General features: G+C 41.7%; 1 protein-coding gene across 7 annotated transcripts in view; it reads left to right on the top strand.

The window, feature by feature from the left end:
• Window positions 1-2,617: 2,617 nt before the first annotated feature.
• abcc3 (ATP-binding cassette, sub-family C (CFTR/MRP), member 3) overlaps window positions 2,618-19,049 on the top strand; it is a 50,044-nt gene continuing 33,612 nt past the window's right edge. For 4 of the 7 annotated variants that reach the window (XR_006027074.1, XM_042082469.1, XM_042082468.1 and 1 more), the window contains exons 1-2: window positions 2,619-2,922; window positions 18,660-18,836. Coding sequence is in view for 6 of the 7 variants with exons in the window: in XM_042082469.1 (XP_041938403.1) it covers window positions 2,887-2,922; window positions 18,660-18,836 (213 nt within the window). In the remaining variant the exon portion in view is untranslated. Of the gene's footprint in view, window positions 2,923-18,659; window positions 18,837-19,049 lie in introns of all 7 variants that reach the window. The other 3 variants (XM_042082466.1, XM_042082464.1, XM_042082465.1) reach the window with 3 other exon arrangements.

Here is a 19,049-nt window from a genome sequence, read left to right as displayed (position 1 = left end):
ACTCAAGGTCGCAAGTGGATGTAACCATTTTGAAATGTTTGTGTCTAAGCTTTATGCAGTCTACCACCAATCCCCAAAAAATAAAAGACTTCTGAGAGAAGCTGCCCAGACACTTGATACAAGATTGCTGCAAATAGGGCAGATTTTCCACGATACGCTGGGTCTCCAGTAGTTTTAAAACTGTTCAGGCTGTGTGGCAGGATTATGCACCGTTAGCCAAGCAATTGAAGGACGCAAGCGAGGATCCGAAGCGCAGGGAACATGACAAGTGTCAGTTTAGTGGTCTCCACAAGCAACTCGTGAGCAAAGGCTTTGTAGTTGACCTTGCATGCATGAAGGATGTTTTACGTGAGCTTCAGAGCCTTTCGCAAAAACTCCAGAGAAGGGACATAACCTTGATCCAAGCAAGCCAGGAGATCACACAAACTATTGAGGTGATACGCGCAATGAAAATCTCTGGCGGTAAATCCTCGCAGGCTGCTGAGGAGCGCATCACAGCTGGAATCTTTAAAGGAGTTCAGCTTGGAGATGGCAAAGATAAAATAAACAGGCTACAGTTTCACCAAGCTGTAATAGACAGTCTGACCAAACGCCTGCCCGACTCAGATCTGGTAAAGCTTCTTAAACCGTTGGACAAACGGTACTGGCCAGCTGATCGTGAGGAGTTGGTTTTATACGGAGAGCACGAAATTCACAACCTGGCCAAGCTGCTCGGCGAGCCAACCAGGCAGGCTGTCGAGGAGTATCGGGACTTTAAAATGCAAGGGGCAAGGGAAGGGCCCTGCCTGAAGAAACTCGTCGTCGCAGGCAACACGTTTTTACCTACTTCGGCAGAATGGGAGAGAGGATTCTCTGCGCTTAATGACATTGATGACAAAGCCAGAAATCGTTTAAGGGAGCGCAGCTTAAATGTGCTTTTTCTGAGCATCAATGCCTAGAAAGAGACCAATAGGCCACTTTGGGACTATCTCCAGTAGGCTTAGCCGAGACAGCTGTTTTGTGTTAACTTTCAGTTTTTTCAGTTGTGCGATGTTCAGTTGTGCACGTAAAATATTTGACAATTAGCTCTGCTCAGATTTATTTTTGAGCCTTTGTTATTAGGCTGAATTTCATAATGTCATAGATTTCATTTTAATAAACTGGCTACTGCTTATTATAATCTACACTGAACATACCTAGAACATACTCAGGCAGCAACATCAGTGCACCAAAGCTATTGAACAAAGCTAGCTGGACTCTGGTGTCTCTTGTATCCATTCAACTGTGTTGCCTGGGCTCCTACAGAAACATCCATGTCAGAAACCAATGTCATAAAGGGCAAGATGCCCAGAATGGAATCCAAGTGCTCAGACTGTAGTGAAATTCCATATCTCAGACATGTGGGACACAAAGACGCCCCCCCCCCCCCCCTTTGTACAGGGAGAAAAGTTGGAAACAAACCCCCCCAAATGTCCGCATCTTAGTTGGAATTTCATGGTCAAGGGGGACATCTTGAGGATAAACCATGGACTATTAACTTCAGTTTGCGTTGTGTCTAATAATTTCCCCATAACTGTTCTTAAATCTCTGGAATTTACAGCCTCATGGGCTTATTACTTAATTATAATCATTTCCACTGTGACTGCTTTAAGAGAACTTGGAGAAACTGACCATGTCCATATTGAAGTGTGTTAACACTGTTTCCTAGTTGCAAAGATGACAATGCAACTTTATGACCAAGGCTGCCTCTGTTCACTATAACACCTTTTGTTGAGTAGATTAAGTTGCTAAATGTCAGAAATTGTATTTCTGTTTACATGTTTTAGGTCTACTATCATCTGTGTATTATTAAATATTTGATTGGCAACAAGTTGATTTCCTTACTCTGGGGATATATGTCATTCTTTTCTAATAACGCCACATCCCTTGTAATTCAATCCCTTGTCATTTAAGGTAGCCTATGCACCTACATTTAATTGCATTTCTTCTTTAAATGTCTGGAAATCTAGGACAGATGATGGGTATCTGAATATAGAGACAAGCAAAATGCAATGTGGTATTACTGGAAGTGTGGCACACTATTTAATGTGTGTAATGACATATCCCTGTCTGAGATGTATATTATTCTGTCTTCTACAGTCCTTATTGCTTAGTTGTGTTTTTTATATATACTTGTAATTACTTTTTCTGCTGTTAGTGAATGTGTGTGTGTGTATGTTGTCTGTATGCTACTGTCACCTTGAATTTCCCCTAGGGTTCAATAAAGTATCTATCTATCTATCTATCTATCTATCTATTGTTGATTACATGCATTTACATGCGATTATATGCGTTTCTATGCTGTTAACAGGTAGCTAATTTTAGGCCTATTGACAGCAATGATTCAACTCCAATTACCTATCAAGTCAAGTTTGGTAAGTGGCTATATATTTCTCGTGGGAGATGGTATATGTTGAAAATAATGTAAAAATGTTAAGCAATAGTTATCATATGATGAAACTATTGCGAGTATGCGCTTGTGTGTTGCGGGAGGACTACATAAGCTTCCTGAGGCGTGACCACATTTACAGTAAGAGCCCGGGTAGTGGGCGGACCCTGTCATGTAATGACAACCTCCTACTGACTTTTCTGTCGTCCACGGCGAGGGAAGAAGGAGCGCACTCTAACGTCACGCGTCGAAGGCAAGGAGGAGGGTCAGGGTAGGGGCTCCACTACCCAACGCTTTTTATGTGGTTGACTGTTTTCCAGGACAGTCTACTTTATATGAGCTTGTATGTGCCGACGTAGATGTATGTGTGTGTGCGTTTGAGAGTGTGTTTCCTCTTTATGCGGAAGAAGAAAAGAGGATAGACAGCCTAGACATTACTTACGACAAAAGGAAGTGATCCACTGAAGTGCCAGAGCCCAATGGAACATTTTTGTGGATCGGGCCGCCCGCTCTGGGTAAGTTGTATGCAAAGTTAGGCTAACTCGTAGCTCAATGTCACAATTATTTGTGGAAGGAACACATTTGTTGTCTTCATTAAGGAGCTCACCATAGCCTACGTAGGATGTAGACCAACTCATCGTCTAACATCCATTCATTTTATAATCTACTTATGAACCCCGGTTCACAACTGGCATGGCAACCAAACGCGAAAGCAAACATGAATAGACAGGTTGGATCGAAGCCTACCAACAACGTCAGAACAGGTAGGCTAAACCGAATCACACAAATATCTTGATGAAGTCGACCCAGCAACAAAGAATTCCAGATCCCAGATGATGCTGAGTTGTTGCGTGTCACCGCGGACAAGGAAATGCGAATGACTTGGTAGCCTACTCAATGTTGATACAATGTTGCATGTGAAATAATAGGGTTACCCAGAATGGGGAGTAGGCTATTGTATCGTACCATTGTAGTCCATTGTATGGTGTCGATTGTGCTTGATTCCGAAGTTGGCACTGTCAATTGCATCCTGTTCCAATGAAAACACTGGCATTATGAGTGAACATTGAGTAGGATGATACGAAGTCGATAGTTCGCTGAGCATATCAATTGCGAACCAGATCTGCAAATCTCATAAAATCCCTATGGCGACCTCTTTGCTAAGACTTTAAGCGTATTTTCTGTAGAGTGTAGCCAGACATATTTACGTTTTACATACAATGACATAGGCCTACATAAATGGGGCAATAGCCATATAAGCCGTCCACTGCACATGACCGCGACCGCGGCAGTTGAGAATGTTCTACTGTTGACAAGGTTGAGTGAGGTAAAGGCAGTTCTCTCCGTGCCCTAGTTACCAGCATCGTAGGCTTAAACACAGAGTCCAGAGAATTCCCCGCAGAGTTATTCCTCGACTTCCAAACGGCACAATTGTGCGCTTTGTTATTGACTATTTAAGTGATTGTTGCTTTCGACCTCTTCAACATTTTCCTGGCTTATGGTAGGATGGATTGCCCTAATGTGGGACATTTTTTGCTTTTCAACACATTTAATCCACATCCAATGTTGATCACAGGACCCTACAGCTTTGGTTTTCCAATACGGTTAGTTTGGGGAAGAGCCACACCCCTGGAGCTTAGTGTCCTATATAGGCAGTGTCCCACATTAGGACAATTTAGTAGGCTATAGCAATTATGCTGAATACACATCAAGGAAAGTGCATTGTGCATAATGATGTGCTAAACGCTAAAAGACTTGTTACATGAAATGCCATGTGTGGTGATGATACCACCTAACTTTGATGTTTGGCTAGGCCCATTACACTTGTTGCTTCAGCTACTGTTCAATTGTAATGACTGATATTTGAAGTCATTCTAAACTCTTCTATACAAGCTGGGAAAGTAGCACTTAGAATATCTTAGGCCTTGCCCTTTCTCTACCTGTCTATTATTTAAGCTACATGAAAATCACACATGGACATGGGGCTGTTGATAAAAGTGACTGAGTCTGTAAAACGTTATTTTAAATGTCAGCCTGAATTACGCACTATACCAATCATCTGGTTTGGTTTGGGTTAATGCTTCATAGTTGAATCTGAATCTGCTTGAATCTAATCCACTATACAAAAATCGTATGACAAAAAAACAGTTTGAGATCTACTATGGCAAACGTTAGGACAAAGCAATAATTGATACATCCAGTCCTAGTATGATGCCTTTAGAATACTGGACGTGACCAAAATCCAGCGCAGTTCTACTGTCCCAAGAGATGTAATACACTTTTTTTTACACTATGTGTTGCAGGTCCCATTGAATCTAAAGTTAAGATTTAGGTGAGCATAAGTGCTACAGTATCATTACGATGTAACCATTTCAGGTTCATTTTGACCAGCTGGTGTTCCCAGTTTAAGATAATGCATGTTCACCCACCAAAGCTGTCCAAGAAGTTGAAACACACAGAAGCTTAGAAACTTTTAAATTATGCAATTTAATGGATTCTTCATTTAAATATTTGAAATACTTGAAATATCTCCCTTCTCCCCCCTTGATATGGTTTTCTGGCTCTTCCCCAATTAAAAGCATATATCCACAAAAGGTTATGAAACGTGGGAGGAGATGCCCATATGCACAATGCACATAAGGCCCAGATTCATTTTTACACAGGAATGTTATGAAGCATGGACTCTGTGGACCTTAATAATACTGTCAGGCCGCTAAGGTTAAACAGTTTGATGATTAGGCACACTTTCCTAATGCTCTTTATTAATGTAAGACAGGGATAACCTTTCCCAGGGAATTATTGGGTTATTATGACAACCAAAGAGTCCTCAGGATTTTAGTGAAGCCAATATGTGGTATACTGTGTACAGGTAGATGAGGGGCTGGTGGGGGTTCTTCAAAGGCAAAGAGAAACAAAACATGAAAGAACTCATTGTTTTACATTTGAGGCTATTTCTGTCATATAAGCCAGGTCTTAGCCATTTTGCCTTTGACTGTTTACATTAAAAGATAAGGAATTTTACTATTAAGGTATTGCTGTCATGGCTCTGTTTCATGCTGTGCATGAACTTTGTTAGATGTTGTGAGATTACGTTATGAGATCAATTCTGTTATGTTTAGGTATTAAAGTGGGTTTTGGTGAGAGAATGTGTGTGTGTGTGTGTGTGTGTGTGTGTGTGTGTGTGTGATCTCAAAAATCACAGTAAGGTTTATCATCAAAACTATGGCACAATACAACCCAAGAACCCATGGTGTTAATGTATATGTTGTGTCCACCCCTAGTTCTTCAGATGTAAATGAACCAAATAGGCATTAGGCTGGCTGTACTCAACTGACTCAACACTTCAATATGACATTTCACCTACAATCCAGTAATAACAGTGTAACATATTATATTTACCCAGGGCAATTCATTCCATTCATAGTTTGTGGTTTTATTTAATCTATATTGACAAAGGAATCCCTCTACTAATCCATCACGGTTCAGATGACCTGTGATGTAGGCACAACCAGAGAGTCAGAGATTGAGATTATTCAGTCAATGTACTGTAGGCCGATGTGAACAGCATTGACATGAGGGACAAAGTGGTTGTCTCTCGTGTGACAGCTGAGAGAGCGGTCTTCTGTTTGTCTCGTTCTCATGTTCTATTCAACCGCACGCCGCACGTTTTTTCATCTCTGGGTCACCTCCTGCAGCAACACGGCATCACCCGGAGTAACCCAGCCGCGTGGCGCATCCCCGCGCACCGTGTCAGATCACATGTTGCGCCGGCGGTGGAAGGGGAAGCCTTGAACGCTTGACCAGGTTTGCTCTCCTCATTTTTGTGCATGCATGGAGAGAGAGAGAGAGAGGGAGAGAGAGAGAGAGAGAGAGAGAGAGAGAGGCCAACAAGACCACGGTCAAATATGCATGGAAGCTTATTATGCTCTTTCGAGCTCTGTTTGAAGCTCAGGTTCCCTAGTCACTAGTGAAAGGGGCTCAGACGGTGCTGTCTGGCTGGAAAGCTGTGGTTCTTAAGTGAGCTCATTTTGCTCTCCTCTCAAAGGCTGGGGCATGTAAGGTAACGGCAGAGAAAAAAAAAAAAAAAAACTGTGCCGCATCTCTCTGATTATCGACAGCAGGCATGAGGCCTTTGTGCTCATGCTGTCTGCAGCCCTGGTCAGCTCCGGCTGAGCTGTGTCATTTCAGAAAACCTTTTTCAGGGCAGCGCTTTTTGGAATGGACATTCATTGCTGTTTGATGATCAACAGAGAATCTGCATGTGTCTCTCAGAAGCACACATACACAGATACACACACACACACACACACACACACAGACAAACTATATGTTCCTTTGACACCTTCGCTGATCTAAAATTTATTGTGGACTTGTCATGACTTATGTAAAAGTGTTAATCATCACAGGAGGTGGTGTGGCTTTACTGACTGATAATAAATGCACTCTGCTGCATAATGGACACGCTGCTGTCCATACATCATTGATGCTGGGTTTTCAGTGGGAGTGTTGCACTATTTTCTAGTCCTTAGCTCTCTGTCTCTTCTTTTTTTTTTTCGTCTTCCTAGAAATCTAGAAATCCATAGCACAATTGAAAGCTACTCTTACTTTGAAGCACTCCAATGCTCCCAGGCTAAACAAAAATAGCTATTCAAATTCTCAATGAAGCCACTCTTTGTATTGCTGAGAAGAGAGTTGTTCTGTCTCTGTAGTAATGATTGAAAATACATGTTTTGCATAATATGTTTTACATCTTTGAAGGCAAAATGCATTCAAATATCAAATATTTGTATGCACGCCTGAAGTAGCCTGTTGTTTTGTAGTGATCAGCTGATATGATTTTGTGTCAGTCTTTATTCATAATTACATTACATTACATTACATTACATTTGGCTGACGCTTTTTTAACCAAAGCGACTAACAACATGGTAAACAGTAAGTTTTAGAACAATTCTCACAATTTTAGGACAGTTTAAAAAACATTAGAGTACAGTAAGAATAAGTGCGTCGGTGAGTGCTGTTTTTAACAGTTACTTGTCAGTTTAAAACGGCTGGTGAGTGCTAGGATCAGTAAGACTTGTTGTAAGTGTTGCTATGAGAGTAGATGTTCTCTAAAGAGCTGGGTCTTCAGGAGTTTTTGTGTGGAGAAGGATGTCCCTGCCCTTGTAGGAACTGGCAGTGTGTTCCACCAACGAGGAACAACAGATGAGAAAAGTTTGGATTGGCTTGAGCGTACCGGTGGTAGAGCTAGACGTCGTTAAGACGTAATTAAGACATGCTAATATGTCATAGAGTTAAGGTTGCGGTTAGATGTGGTAAGCGTATGTGGCTTCTAAAGGTTGGAATGGACTGCATGCATGTATAATATTCACAGCACAACTGTCAGTTTGTTCTGAGGATTTTGTCAGGGTGGCCATCAGTTGGCACGGATGGTTACTCACACGGATTTAATTAATCAGGGCATATGACATTGCTGCATAAGGATTAGATTACACTGGATTGGTTAGACACCTCTGAGAGAACAACATGATTATTTGCATTATGTATCCTGCTAATGTTCTCAGTGTTATAATGTCTTACAGTCTGTGTCCATTCAGGTTGCTTTTTTCAGAGAGCAGGGTTGTTGTTTTTTTTCTTATAAAACTGTCTATTTAAGATGTGGTGATACGCTGAATGTCAAACCCTTGGCTGTGAAAAAAGCCTGCTTTATTGTGTGGTGGTTGCTGAGGAGAGCAGGGGTGAACTAAGGGAAGTGGGTCAGTCGTGTCCCTACTTATGTCTGTGTTCCGACGGTGTTTTCTACAGCACATTTAGGAGGAATTAATTGTGGAGGTGCAGCTCGTGTGTCCTAATTTCCCATGAACGGAAAGAGGTTGTACTTTGGTTTACTGAAGGGGATTATCACGAATTCTTCAACACGGATCGTTACTGTAACTTACACACAGTTGGCCAATTAATGGCTGTTGTCGCCGAGGGTTACGCCTGGTGAAGCCCTCTCGTGCTCCAGTAGGTATTTGAAGCCCTGGCATTAAATCATTAATTTGTGGCTCAAAGTCAGTCGCGTGCAGTCGTTTCACCCCTCCTCACCCTTTTTCATGGGGTGTCCGTGAAAGAGTTGAACAGTCTAGCGGTCTGGCACTGTCTGGAGCATGGACAGCAGCCTTCATCGTTTCAAGTCGGACAATGAAAGCAATCATCAGCAAACACTGAGAGAACAATTTCATTTCAGTGTGCTTCATCAGCACAAGCTAACAATGATGACTCCAGCATCATACCAAGAAATGGCCCAGTGATAAAGGTTAATTTGCTGTCATCCATTAGATTAGCCCAGCTCTGAGAAAAGGAACCTTTACATTCAGAGGGAGGCTGTTGAAATGATGGGGAAATCTATAGTGGAGCCCAGTACTGATGGACTTTCAATCTAATTTCTAGGCTGTGTTTGTGTGTGTGTGTGTGTGTGTGTGTGTGTGTGTGTGTGTGTGTGTGTGTGCGTGTGTGTGCGTGTGCGCATGTGTGTGTGTGTACTTTGTTAGGGGAGAGTATAGGATTAAGGTGAACTATAAACTGTGTTTATGATCTTATTTACATCTTTTCCACACAGAAAAGAAAAACCTAGAACCCAAAAGGATTTGCATAGTCATGATGTACCTTGCTCTTTTCAGTACTCCATAAACATCATGGTGATGGATGAAGGTTAAAACAGACCTGCAAACATTACAATCAGTTGCATACCCCTTCTTTGAGCAATGAGTCACTGGCTCAGCTTTCTCCCATTCAAACAATGACAAAGTGATTTTCAGCCGTATGTGAAGTAAGAAAAAACATGATGCCGACTAAAAGGCTTTGTAATGACAGACCAGTGCAGCACTCTGCATGAAAAGAAGGAAAGAAACTAGTGATTGGTCAGATTTCAGATCTCCCACCGTGATCAGAGTGATCAGTGTCCTTGTATATGAAATTGGAAAACACTTTATTGTCATATCTGCATGACTCATGGCACAGTTTTTCCAATAGAATTCATTCAAACCTTTATTTTCCGTCTCGGGTGTACAATTGAGGGCAGCCCTCATTTTCAATGTAGCCGAGATACACATAGAACAATAATATAATAACAGCAACCACTGAGATCACAACCATAATAAATAAATAAAATAAAATAAGAATTGATAAATATATAATAAAGAATATAGAATAAAGCTGTGAGTATTTTTAACTCCAACTCATACATAAAACACAACATAAACATGTGACTCTCAGGCTGCATTTACAGGCCTCACTTTTCAAATCACAGTTGCCTGTCTTGACGGTTTACATTTGGAATTATAAGTGAAATGTATTTAACTCCATATCCTCTAAAACACCAAGGATGCTCACATTAATAAGTTTTGGCACAAGCCATATCAGTCCCCAACAACAAGAAAATGATGCTGCATGATATATGTTTATACAGCCTGAAAAAAAACGGTCACATCATGGGGGCGGGGGGTCTGATTTTACTCACTTCTACCTAGTAATGTGAATGTAGCTTACTCTCTTTGGTGACAAGCCTATTTTTAGAGCATTACTCATGCGTGTAGGCCTTAGTGGTTACGTTAGTACAAGCCAATTGAGGTGACAGGTGTGGCAAATACATAAAACTATTCAGATTATGCCCACTCTCACTGATTGTCCATAAGAGTTTAGGGCCTTGGCTTCTCCTTTCCACAATGTCTAAATATTTGCTGAACTTATAAGTGTGAAAAGGAGAAGTGTACAGCGCCGAGCTAGTGACCAAAGCAGCAACGAGTGCAGCAGATCAGCCAGATTGGATTACAATGGTTGAGGTTCTGTTGTTGGCATGGGCACCATAGCCATGAGGCTGTCTAATAAGGACTTAAGACCTGGAGTCATTTAAAAAGGATATTTCCTCTGCGTCACTCATTATTTACTAAGAGTCACCCTGAGTCTTGCGTCCCCATCTGAACCCTCCCCCTTACACCACACACACACACACACACACACACACACACACACACACACACACACACACACACACACACACACACACACACACACACACACACACACACTTGTCCTTACAAGGGCAATGCATTCATTCTGGATCAGGCTCCTACTGAGAGTTTGTTGAGCTGGTAAACTGGTATGGCAGCCATCCCAGTGAGCCCATAGAAAAATGGTTCACCTGAAGGCCATTTCTTCTAGGTTAAGATTTTTTTTAAATTTTAAAACAGGTCTGCATCAAGTAGACTTTGACATACCAGACGTATGGTAAAATGTTTCACAGGACTTCCTGTGCTCCTCTCTTGAGCTGTTTGCGTCATGGTAGGTTCCTTATTGACACGGGAAAAACAATATTTAAACTCAGTTTAGGTGGTCACCTGAAACAACTTCACAGTTGTCACAAAAAAGTAACTCAAGGGTTGCCACCATGAGTTTGCAAGTGTACTGGTGAAATATATATCAAAAATGACTTTAACAGACAAAACAAAGAAAGCATATTTTACCAGGTTGTGTGCCAGAAGACACCAAAAGCAGCAGGGAGATGGCTAAGACGTTTGGCAGACCTTGTGACACACACACACACACACACACACACACACACACACACACACACACACACACACACACACACACAAATGATGGACAGAAATACTCAATGACAAGTTCAGTCACATGCCCACTCATGGTCAACATGCTTTCATTTCCCCTTATATCTAAGGTGATTTCCCCAGAAACAATGAAGTTTAGGATCACACGGATCACATGCTTGAGAATCTTCTTGCTTTGATATAAACTTACACGTCCTCTATCTAAGTGTGCATGCTAACTTTCAAACTGATAACTATAAAGCCTTTTCTTTAATTTCCTGTTGTGGGGTGGGGTGGGGTGGGGTGGGGTGGGGGGGGGGTCATCTGTGGTGGTGCAATCTTCTATCAGTGGTGTACAGAAGTAAAAGCTGCATAACTATTCTTTCAGTTGGCATTGCCATAATTTAAAAGCAGTTTTCAGAGAGTTAAAACCTTAATCTTAGTTGAAACTTTGTCTAATCATTTTTTACTGGCATCTTTGCTAGGTACAAGGTTTGAGGGTGTATACAAGGCCTATGTAGAGCTCCAAGCCTCCAACATATTGTGTTTTGGAGGAGCTTGGAGGAAAATGGCATGGCCAATCATCATGCATCCCCCTCATGTACTGTAGACTCTCTTGTCTTGGAGGAGAATGGCATGGCCAGTCATCATGCATCCACCTTTCCACCTTTTCTCTTGCTTCCTTGCAACTTTAGAGATATCACTTGAATAATCAAGAGACACTTCCCCGCCCAGGATGTGTGACATGTCTTGCTCTTGGGTGCTCCTTGTTGGTGCCCCCCACCCAATCCCAATCCTCCCCCACCTTTTTTATGCAGCCCTTGCCACTTAATCTACTAAACCCCTCTTCTACTGCACTCTTTACCCCCCCCCCCCCCCCATTAATGCACAAATAGGCTGACACCAGACATAATTTCACTGCATTTCTTACTTCCAGTAACTATATGCATGTGACAATAAACGTCCTTGTATCCTTGTATCCTTGTATCCTTGTATGTCGTGGAGAAACACTAATTTATTCATAGCCTACGAAAAACCACCATAAAACATCAGACAAGCCTGTAAAAATGAATCACCTGCTCAAGTGCATCCTTGTCAGTCATATCACGATTTATACAGGTAGGGTTGATTAGTGCAATGGGCTTTTCACAGGCCCTCCTTTTGTCCTTTTGTGCTTTTACTTACTGATCATTTACTAGTCTTTCCACTGTTAATGTAAAGCACAAAACCGTCAAAGCACATAACATTAACAATAAGTAATATATGTGAATGGCTCAGTGGTTCACCACCACATCTGTTGATTAAAACAAAAGCGAGTGCCCGTTCAACACTGTCTCCTAGTGCTGCCGTATTGTTGTGGGTCATTGGGATGATAAAGCACCAGCACTCCCTCATGTATTAGACTCCGTCTGTGAAACTGATGAAGGGAGATAGTTGATGGAGGGAGATAGTGGAGTACAGAGAAAGCAGCAGGGCAAGATGGAGATGGGAAGCAATCTGAGACAAGCTTAGTCTCTCACGGTCGTTATTTGAACCAATGCTTGAAGGCAGTCACCCGAGGCTGCATTTGCCTACGTCCGCTCCCGACTGTGGCACATTTACATCAGTCATCTGGATTAGATTATGTGAGGGGCTCGCTCTCTCTCTCTCACTCTCTCTCTCTCTGCTCTAGGATCGTAATTAGATCTTTTCTCGACCTAGTGGCTGCTACCAGCTTCCCCCATTGAGTGCTTTCTCCTCACATTGTTGTGGGTGGTGTATGGATATAATGGGATGTGAGAGGCTTTATAAAGGCAAGGTGTTTCATTCCAACATTACAGCAGACCTACTACATGCATTGGGCTTGGGACTAATGTAGCTCACTGTTTAAGTTGCTGCTAAATGTATGCTTATAGTACTATTCTCTTATTTTAAAGCACAACATACATTGGGTATGTTGTTTAGGTTGGCAGTGTAGATAAGAATGTGTAAATTACTTGCATGGGTATATGTGTAGTGCTTTACATTGTCAGATTAATTTTACTATGTCTCAATAAAATCCCCCCCCCCTCCACTTTTGGTGCTTCCCTACCTTCTAGCTGCAGTGTATATCCTTAGCAATATGCTAGATATAGCATATTGGGTCTTGATAGGGCTAGTTATGCAGATGTATAGTCCACCAATTGAATTAAAATAGATATTGTAAAGATTTATAATTTTTTGTAATTATTCCATATTTAGTGTAGTCATTCCATATCAGAACCCCTGAAGTATAATCCAAATACAAGCATGAAACATCAATGTGTTACCTTTCATTTGAGACCAAGATTATGCTTCTACACAAAGGGGTTCATATGCAGTAAGAATTTGATTGTCAGTATGCATTTTGGATAACCAAAAGTCCTATGGGGAGTTTCCATAGGACATTTTACAAAACACATGTGCATACCTTGGCAAATAATGGTCTAAAGTAAGTAGTTTTCATTCTTTATTGATCTACTTTTGCACACAGCTTCACAAGACCTAATGCTAGGGCTCAGTTGTGTTTCTAGAGGGCTGAAATGTGGTCAGTTCAGAGATGCTTGTTATCCGGCAGAATGAGAAAACAATATTCCAGCCTCTGTAACTCTGTGTCAGTACATCACACAGTTTTTCTGATTGTTTTCCAACAAACTACAGTGTCTCAGCTTTCCAAAGAGGTCAGGCCCAAGTATGTAGGAGCAATGATCTCCTAAGTAGATAGATAGATAGATAGATAGATAGATATACTTTATTGATCCCTAGGGTAAATTCAAGGTCACAGTAGCATACAGACAACACACACACACCTTCAATAACAGCAGAAAAATGTAATTAAAAGTATATAACATAAAAAAACACAACTAAGCAATAAGGACTGTAGAAGATAAAGAATATACTAAATATACAAAATACAAATTATACTAAATAAAACTTAATCAAAATCAATTCTAAAAAACAGTATCCACAGATACTCAGATGATGTGCAATATCGGGCAAAAAACTAAAAATGGGGCGTATGCATAAGAATTTAAAATAACAACTTCAAAGTCATTTTGGTGCAACACTGACAGTTGGGAAAATTCTTTACCATTGCCAATGCATGTCCGGAATACATTATATTGCACTATGCAACATTGTTGATTGTGTTGGATCATGACTCTTTGAGTTGTTTTTTGACAAACTGAGTTCTGTCTTAGTGATAAATACCATTGCATATTGTTGCCAAGGTGCATAAACATAGATTATTTCATGGTGTTGCTTTAAGGTTGTTGTGTGAGTTCTTTTTGGAGAACACACTGTAGTTTTTGGACCTCCAGGGGCCTGTGTGTTGGGAATCACACAGAGAGGGTGTGTGTTGAGTGAAGGACTTGGCTCTGTAATTTAAACCACGCTGTGTTTGACTACTTGGATGTCGCACGTGGCTGCAATAGATGGCCAGAGGTCAGAATGACTCCTCACCCAAATGTTTCTCTGATTGCTTGGATTATGTTCTTTTCATTCATTCATTCATTCATTCATTCAATGAATGGATGTGTCACTCAGGTCATCGGTCATGCTTGAATGGCGTGTGACCCATTCGGGTGGTGATGTGAGTCTTAAGTGTAGTAAACATGTATTATTTACTCAGTCTGAGACACACCTTCATCTGTACGCCAGTCACATACACATGCTCAGCATGACTTGTGTGCTTGAATATTTCCATATTCAAGAGAGTAACAATCACTCTCACTCTTACTTCTATCATAGAAACTCCCTTTGTCCACTCTTGGATAATGAACACCCACAGCTCATTGGTTTAAAACTTCCTCTGTTCGCTTCTTAGAAGTTCTTAAAACTTCCTCTGTTCGCTTCTTAGAAGTTTGGAGAGTGGTGAGAAATCAGTCAGGTGGCCCCACCTTGCTCGTGGCCACACCCCGGCGTTCCACCTCCAGGTTTGCTGAAGGCATGATCAATCTTGCAGTCCTTTGATAAGAAAATATGGTCTGAAACAGCAGAACAATGTCAAAAGAAAGACGTGTGTGTGTGTGTGTGGGGGCGGGGGGATTGGTGGGTCTGGTAATGTTCCTATGCATGAATGTATAGGGGACAAGATTCTCATCAGTGACTAGGCACATTCATAGATTTCAAAAGCTGGTGACATTTGATACTTCAGGTGGCATTCAGTCTTGGTATACATCCAAAATAAATACTGCCACACAAACTCCATTCAGTACTACAACATACAATAATTTAATATTTTTATTTTTCTGAAAGCAGAGCAAACATCTGAGAAACCCTCCACTTTGGGATTTCCCGGGTAGTTTACTCAACGCCATTGTTTGCCCAAGGCGCTCAAGGCGCCCAGTCCATACAGGGGAGCACTGGCTGAGCTTCACCCTGCTTTCAGAGGAACTAAATTAGGCTGCTGGTTGGGTGGGTGGCTGTCTGGCTGGCAGGTTGGGTGACTGGCTGGGTGGCTGGGTGGGGTTGGTAGCTGGATAAAGGAACACACCAATGCAGGGCTATGAACGAGACAGTGCTTAGTTTTGTTTGTGTGTTTAGGTAGACACTTCCTGGATCCCCGGCCCAAAAGCGGGGTCCTTTTCTGAGCTCTCATATCCTGTCTGAGCGGAGAATCCACTCAATTAATACACAGAAAATTACAAACTGGCGTGGGAAGGGGGCCAGTGGTGCATGTCCCTCATTTTATGCAACTTAAAAGAACAACACAGGGAGATGGGGACTTTTAAGTTGAAGGATTAAAATGGAAAATCTAAGTGAGTTTTTTAAACATTAACTGTAATTATAAACACACGTGAACACACACACGCAACAACAGCACACTGCATTTATATAGTGCTTTTGAGGTACCCCAAGGCGCTTCTCAGTAAAGGGGGAACCTCACTAAGCACCACACACTGACTGGCACGTAGACACAGACACATACAGGCAATCTGCACAGTCATGCAAGACTCATCGGGGGCCCTGATGGGTGTTCTGCTGTGGTTTCTCCGACACAGGCGTACACACAAACACACACACACACACGCACATACAATTACACACACACACACACACAGACAGAGACTCACCCACACTTAAGCATAAGGATATGCTCACATATTGGCCCACACACACACTCACACATGTGCATGAACACATTTAACACGTGGGCACTGACACACACACACACACACACACACACACATGGGTGGTGACAGGCAGTGGGAAACGCAAGCAGCTGTGTTTATCTTTTGATGTGCGTTTTCAGGGATGGGTCATGTTTCCGCCACAGTGCAGTTTGCTGGAGAGAGGTAGTTTATCATCAGGGGAACAAAGCGCCGTTCTCAAGATGGTCACCTTTTAGAGCTGATAAACATGAGCGCCAGTCCACGTGGTGTGGCCCATTTATCATTGGGCCTGTTTGCATTCAGATTGTGGTTTAAATGAAAGTCACACTATTGAATACAGAATTAAATGTAGATTTGATAAGTTGCACAGGTTAAGCATTTTTGCGTTAATGCGGTGGGTTGGCTGTAAATCAAATTCGGTAACTGCAGTTTGCACTTTTGATCTCTAAAGTGATGTGGATGAAAACGTTCTCATCCTTTTTCCAACTCTGCCAGAACATCCCTCAATAGAAATATTCTATAGAAATTGATATTATAAATAGTCAGTGCGACCAAAAATATCACTGTTGTAATAAAATAAAATAAAATGTGATTTTTTAACCCCTGTTGTCACAGTGAACCAGCTAGCGTGCAAAAAACCCCCAACTTTTTGGGCTTTTCGGCTCAAACTCAATACATAAAACGTTGTTGATTGGCTGGGATTATTTTTGGCTCAGTTCAAGCCACAATGTTTGTACACAATCCTGGCTCTGGGAATGAAAAACACACATCAGAAGTTTTTGAATGCAAAATACTGAACAGGCAGCTATCTAGGGGACTGTGAGGATCAATATGCTAAATTTGGCAAAAATTGTGGGGGATCAGAATCGCAGACTTAGCCTCCCAGCAGTTACATCTATCCACAAGGGCACATTCACTAGCGGTCAGTTTCTTCATGTTTACAAGTTGTGGAGCAACATTCGCCATGGTATGTTGACTTAACACGGATGACTTTGAAGAAATGCATTTGAGTTGCGCTGCATGCACTGAGCTGGCTTGCCCCCAAACCCCCATTACTGTGCATCACAAGGTCAAAGCTTGTGATGTAGATTTCCTTAGGTCTTGTATAAACCTGCTTAAAAGGTTAACACTGTGGTAAGGTGCCTGAAGAGCAAGCAGTGCCAGGGCAAAATGGCATTTTACTGCCACAAAATTTCTCACTTTTGAGCACTTTGAAACACCTTTTTCTTTTTCTTTTTTTTAATAACGGTTTCTTTTAAAAAAAAAGTTAATTCACTTTTTGATAGAGAGTCCTCACAACAGCGCAGACCTTTGGTGAACATGATGAACTGCTGCCTCATTCCTTCATGAGTAGTAACAAAGTGACAAAGTAAATTGCATTCTGTTGAATGTTAAACTTGACTCAATGCTATGGATGTGTGAGTTCAGTGCGGTTTGATTTCTGCCGAATTGAGTCAGATATTCTGAATCTGATCTTGATATGATTCCCTTCAAAAGTTCCAACAGCTGCAAAAAGAACTCTTTACACAAATATGTGGTTCGGGGTTCAAATATGATTGTCAGGCATCCATTCATAATGGATCATGTTGAGCGTATAGTATCTGAGAGAGCTGTGCACTCGGAACTGAGAAGTGTCTGACCTAAAGATACGGGAGATTAGCTTTGAGGCACACGGAACATGCATGATCGGCAGAAAAAAACATGAACATGCATGAACTGAAAGAAATAACCCATGGCCCTGTTTAACTGTCATGCTTTATACAACGTTTTTCCATTAAAAGGCATAGTTGTACTTGTATTTACCTGTAAGGTCTGTACTCAGGTCTTTGTTGTGGGCATGCATTCAATGAATTTAATCTTATCATACCAGATTGTTTTTTACTACTTGCTGATTGTATCATAAACGACCACAGCAACAAAGAGGATTGACTGAAGAATTTGCTGATATTGTTTTGGAATGATAGGAATATGGAGGGGGGGTGTCTGGGAAGCCTGTCACTACTGTTGAGCCCTCTGGAGGTATTTTGGGCCTGATTCAACCAAACACCAACGAAGGAAGGTTCTTACTTGATAACCTTAGTGAAATGTTCATAAAGGCTGCTCTGTTTGTGATGCTGTTTTTTTGTGCACGATGGTTGCTTTCTGGGTGATTTTGTTATTTTTGCTTTGGTTCTTTGTTTGGGCATTCAGGCTACTGGCAGCACATGTGGTACTGTGAAGGAAGGCTGTTATGGATCCCGGGTACAACATGCGGCACATTTGCGACTGCCACCATGCACAATGAATTGAACATCTCTCCAGTGTATATCTTTTAAAAAAATTCAGTTTGATTTAGTTTGAGTATTAACTCTTGGCTTTATCTTCTCCCCCACAATTCTCGGTTCCAGAATGTGTTGGTGTGTGGGAGTTACAGACCGGAGACAGAGGCTAGTGTTGTCACCCAGGGGAATACCACTTCCCTGTAAACAGCTAGAATTTTCCATGTCATCATGGTTAAAAGGTTAAAACACTGGGAATGATGTCTCTCTCTGTCTCTCTCTTTCTTGGTTTCTATAGGATGCAAACCTGACCCTCTACACAGAGCACCCCGACCTCTCAGAATGCTTTCAGCTGTCCGTGTTGTCATGGATACCTTGTATCTACTTGTGGTTGACCTTCCCGTTCTACGTCCTCTACCTCAAGAGGAACAACAAGGGCTACATCATGATGTCCATCTTAAACAGAGTCAAAACGGTAAATGTGCCACTTTTCCACTTCCCTGTGATGCTATAATCGCCATTTGTGCATAACACTAGAACACTTCGATCTGTGAGACCTGGGAGCCTGAAGTCTGACCCGTCTGAAGTCTCTCTATCTTCTGTCCACTCTGTGTCTGACCTTGTAACATAAACCCATTTAGATTCCACTCTCTCCAGGCTCTTTGTGGTCATCAGTCAGCCTTTTTGC

The sequence above is a fragment of the Alosa sapidissima genome, chromosome 24 (assembly GCF_018492685.1).
Source record: "Alosa sapidissima isolate fAloSap1 chromosome 24, fAloSap1.pri, whole genome shotgun sequence".
NCBI classification, from domain to species: Eukaryota; Metazoa; Chordata; class Actinopteri; order Clupeiformes; family Clupeidae; genus Alosa; species Alosa sapidissima.
Note: the sequence above shows the minus strand (reverse complement) of the source record. Positions and strands in the feature narration are given on the sequence as shown.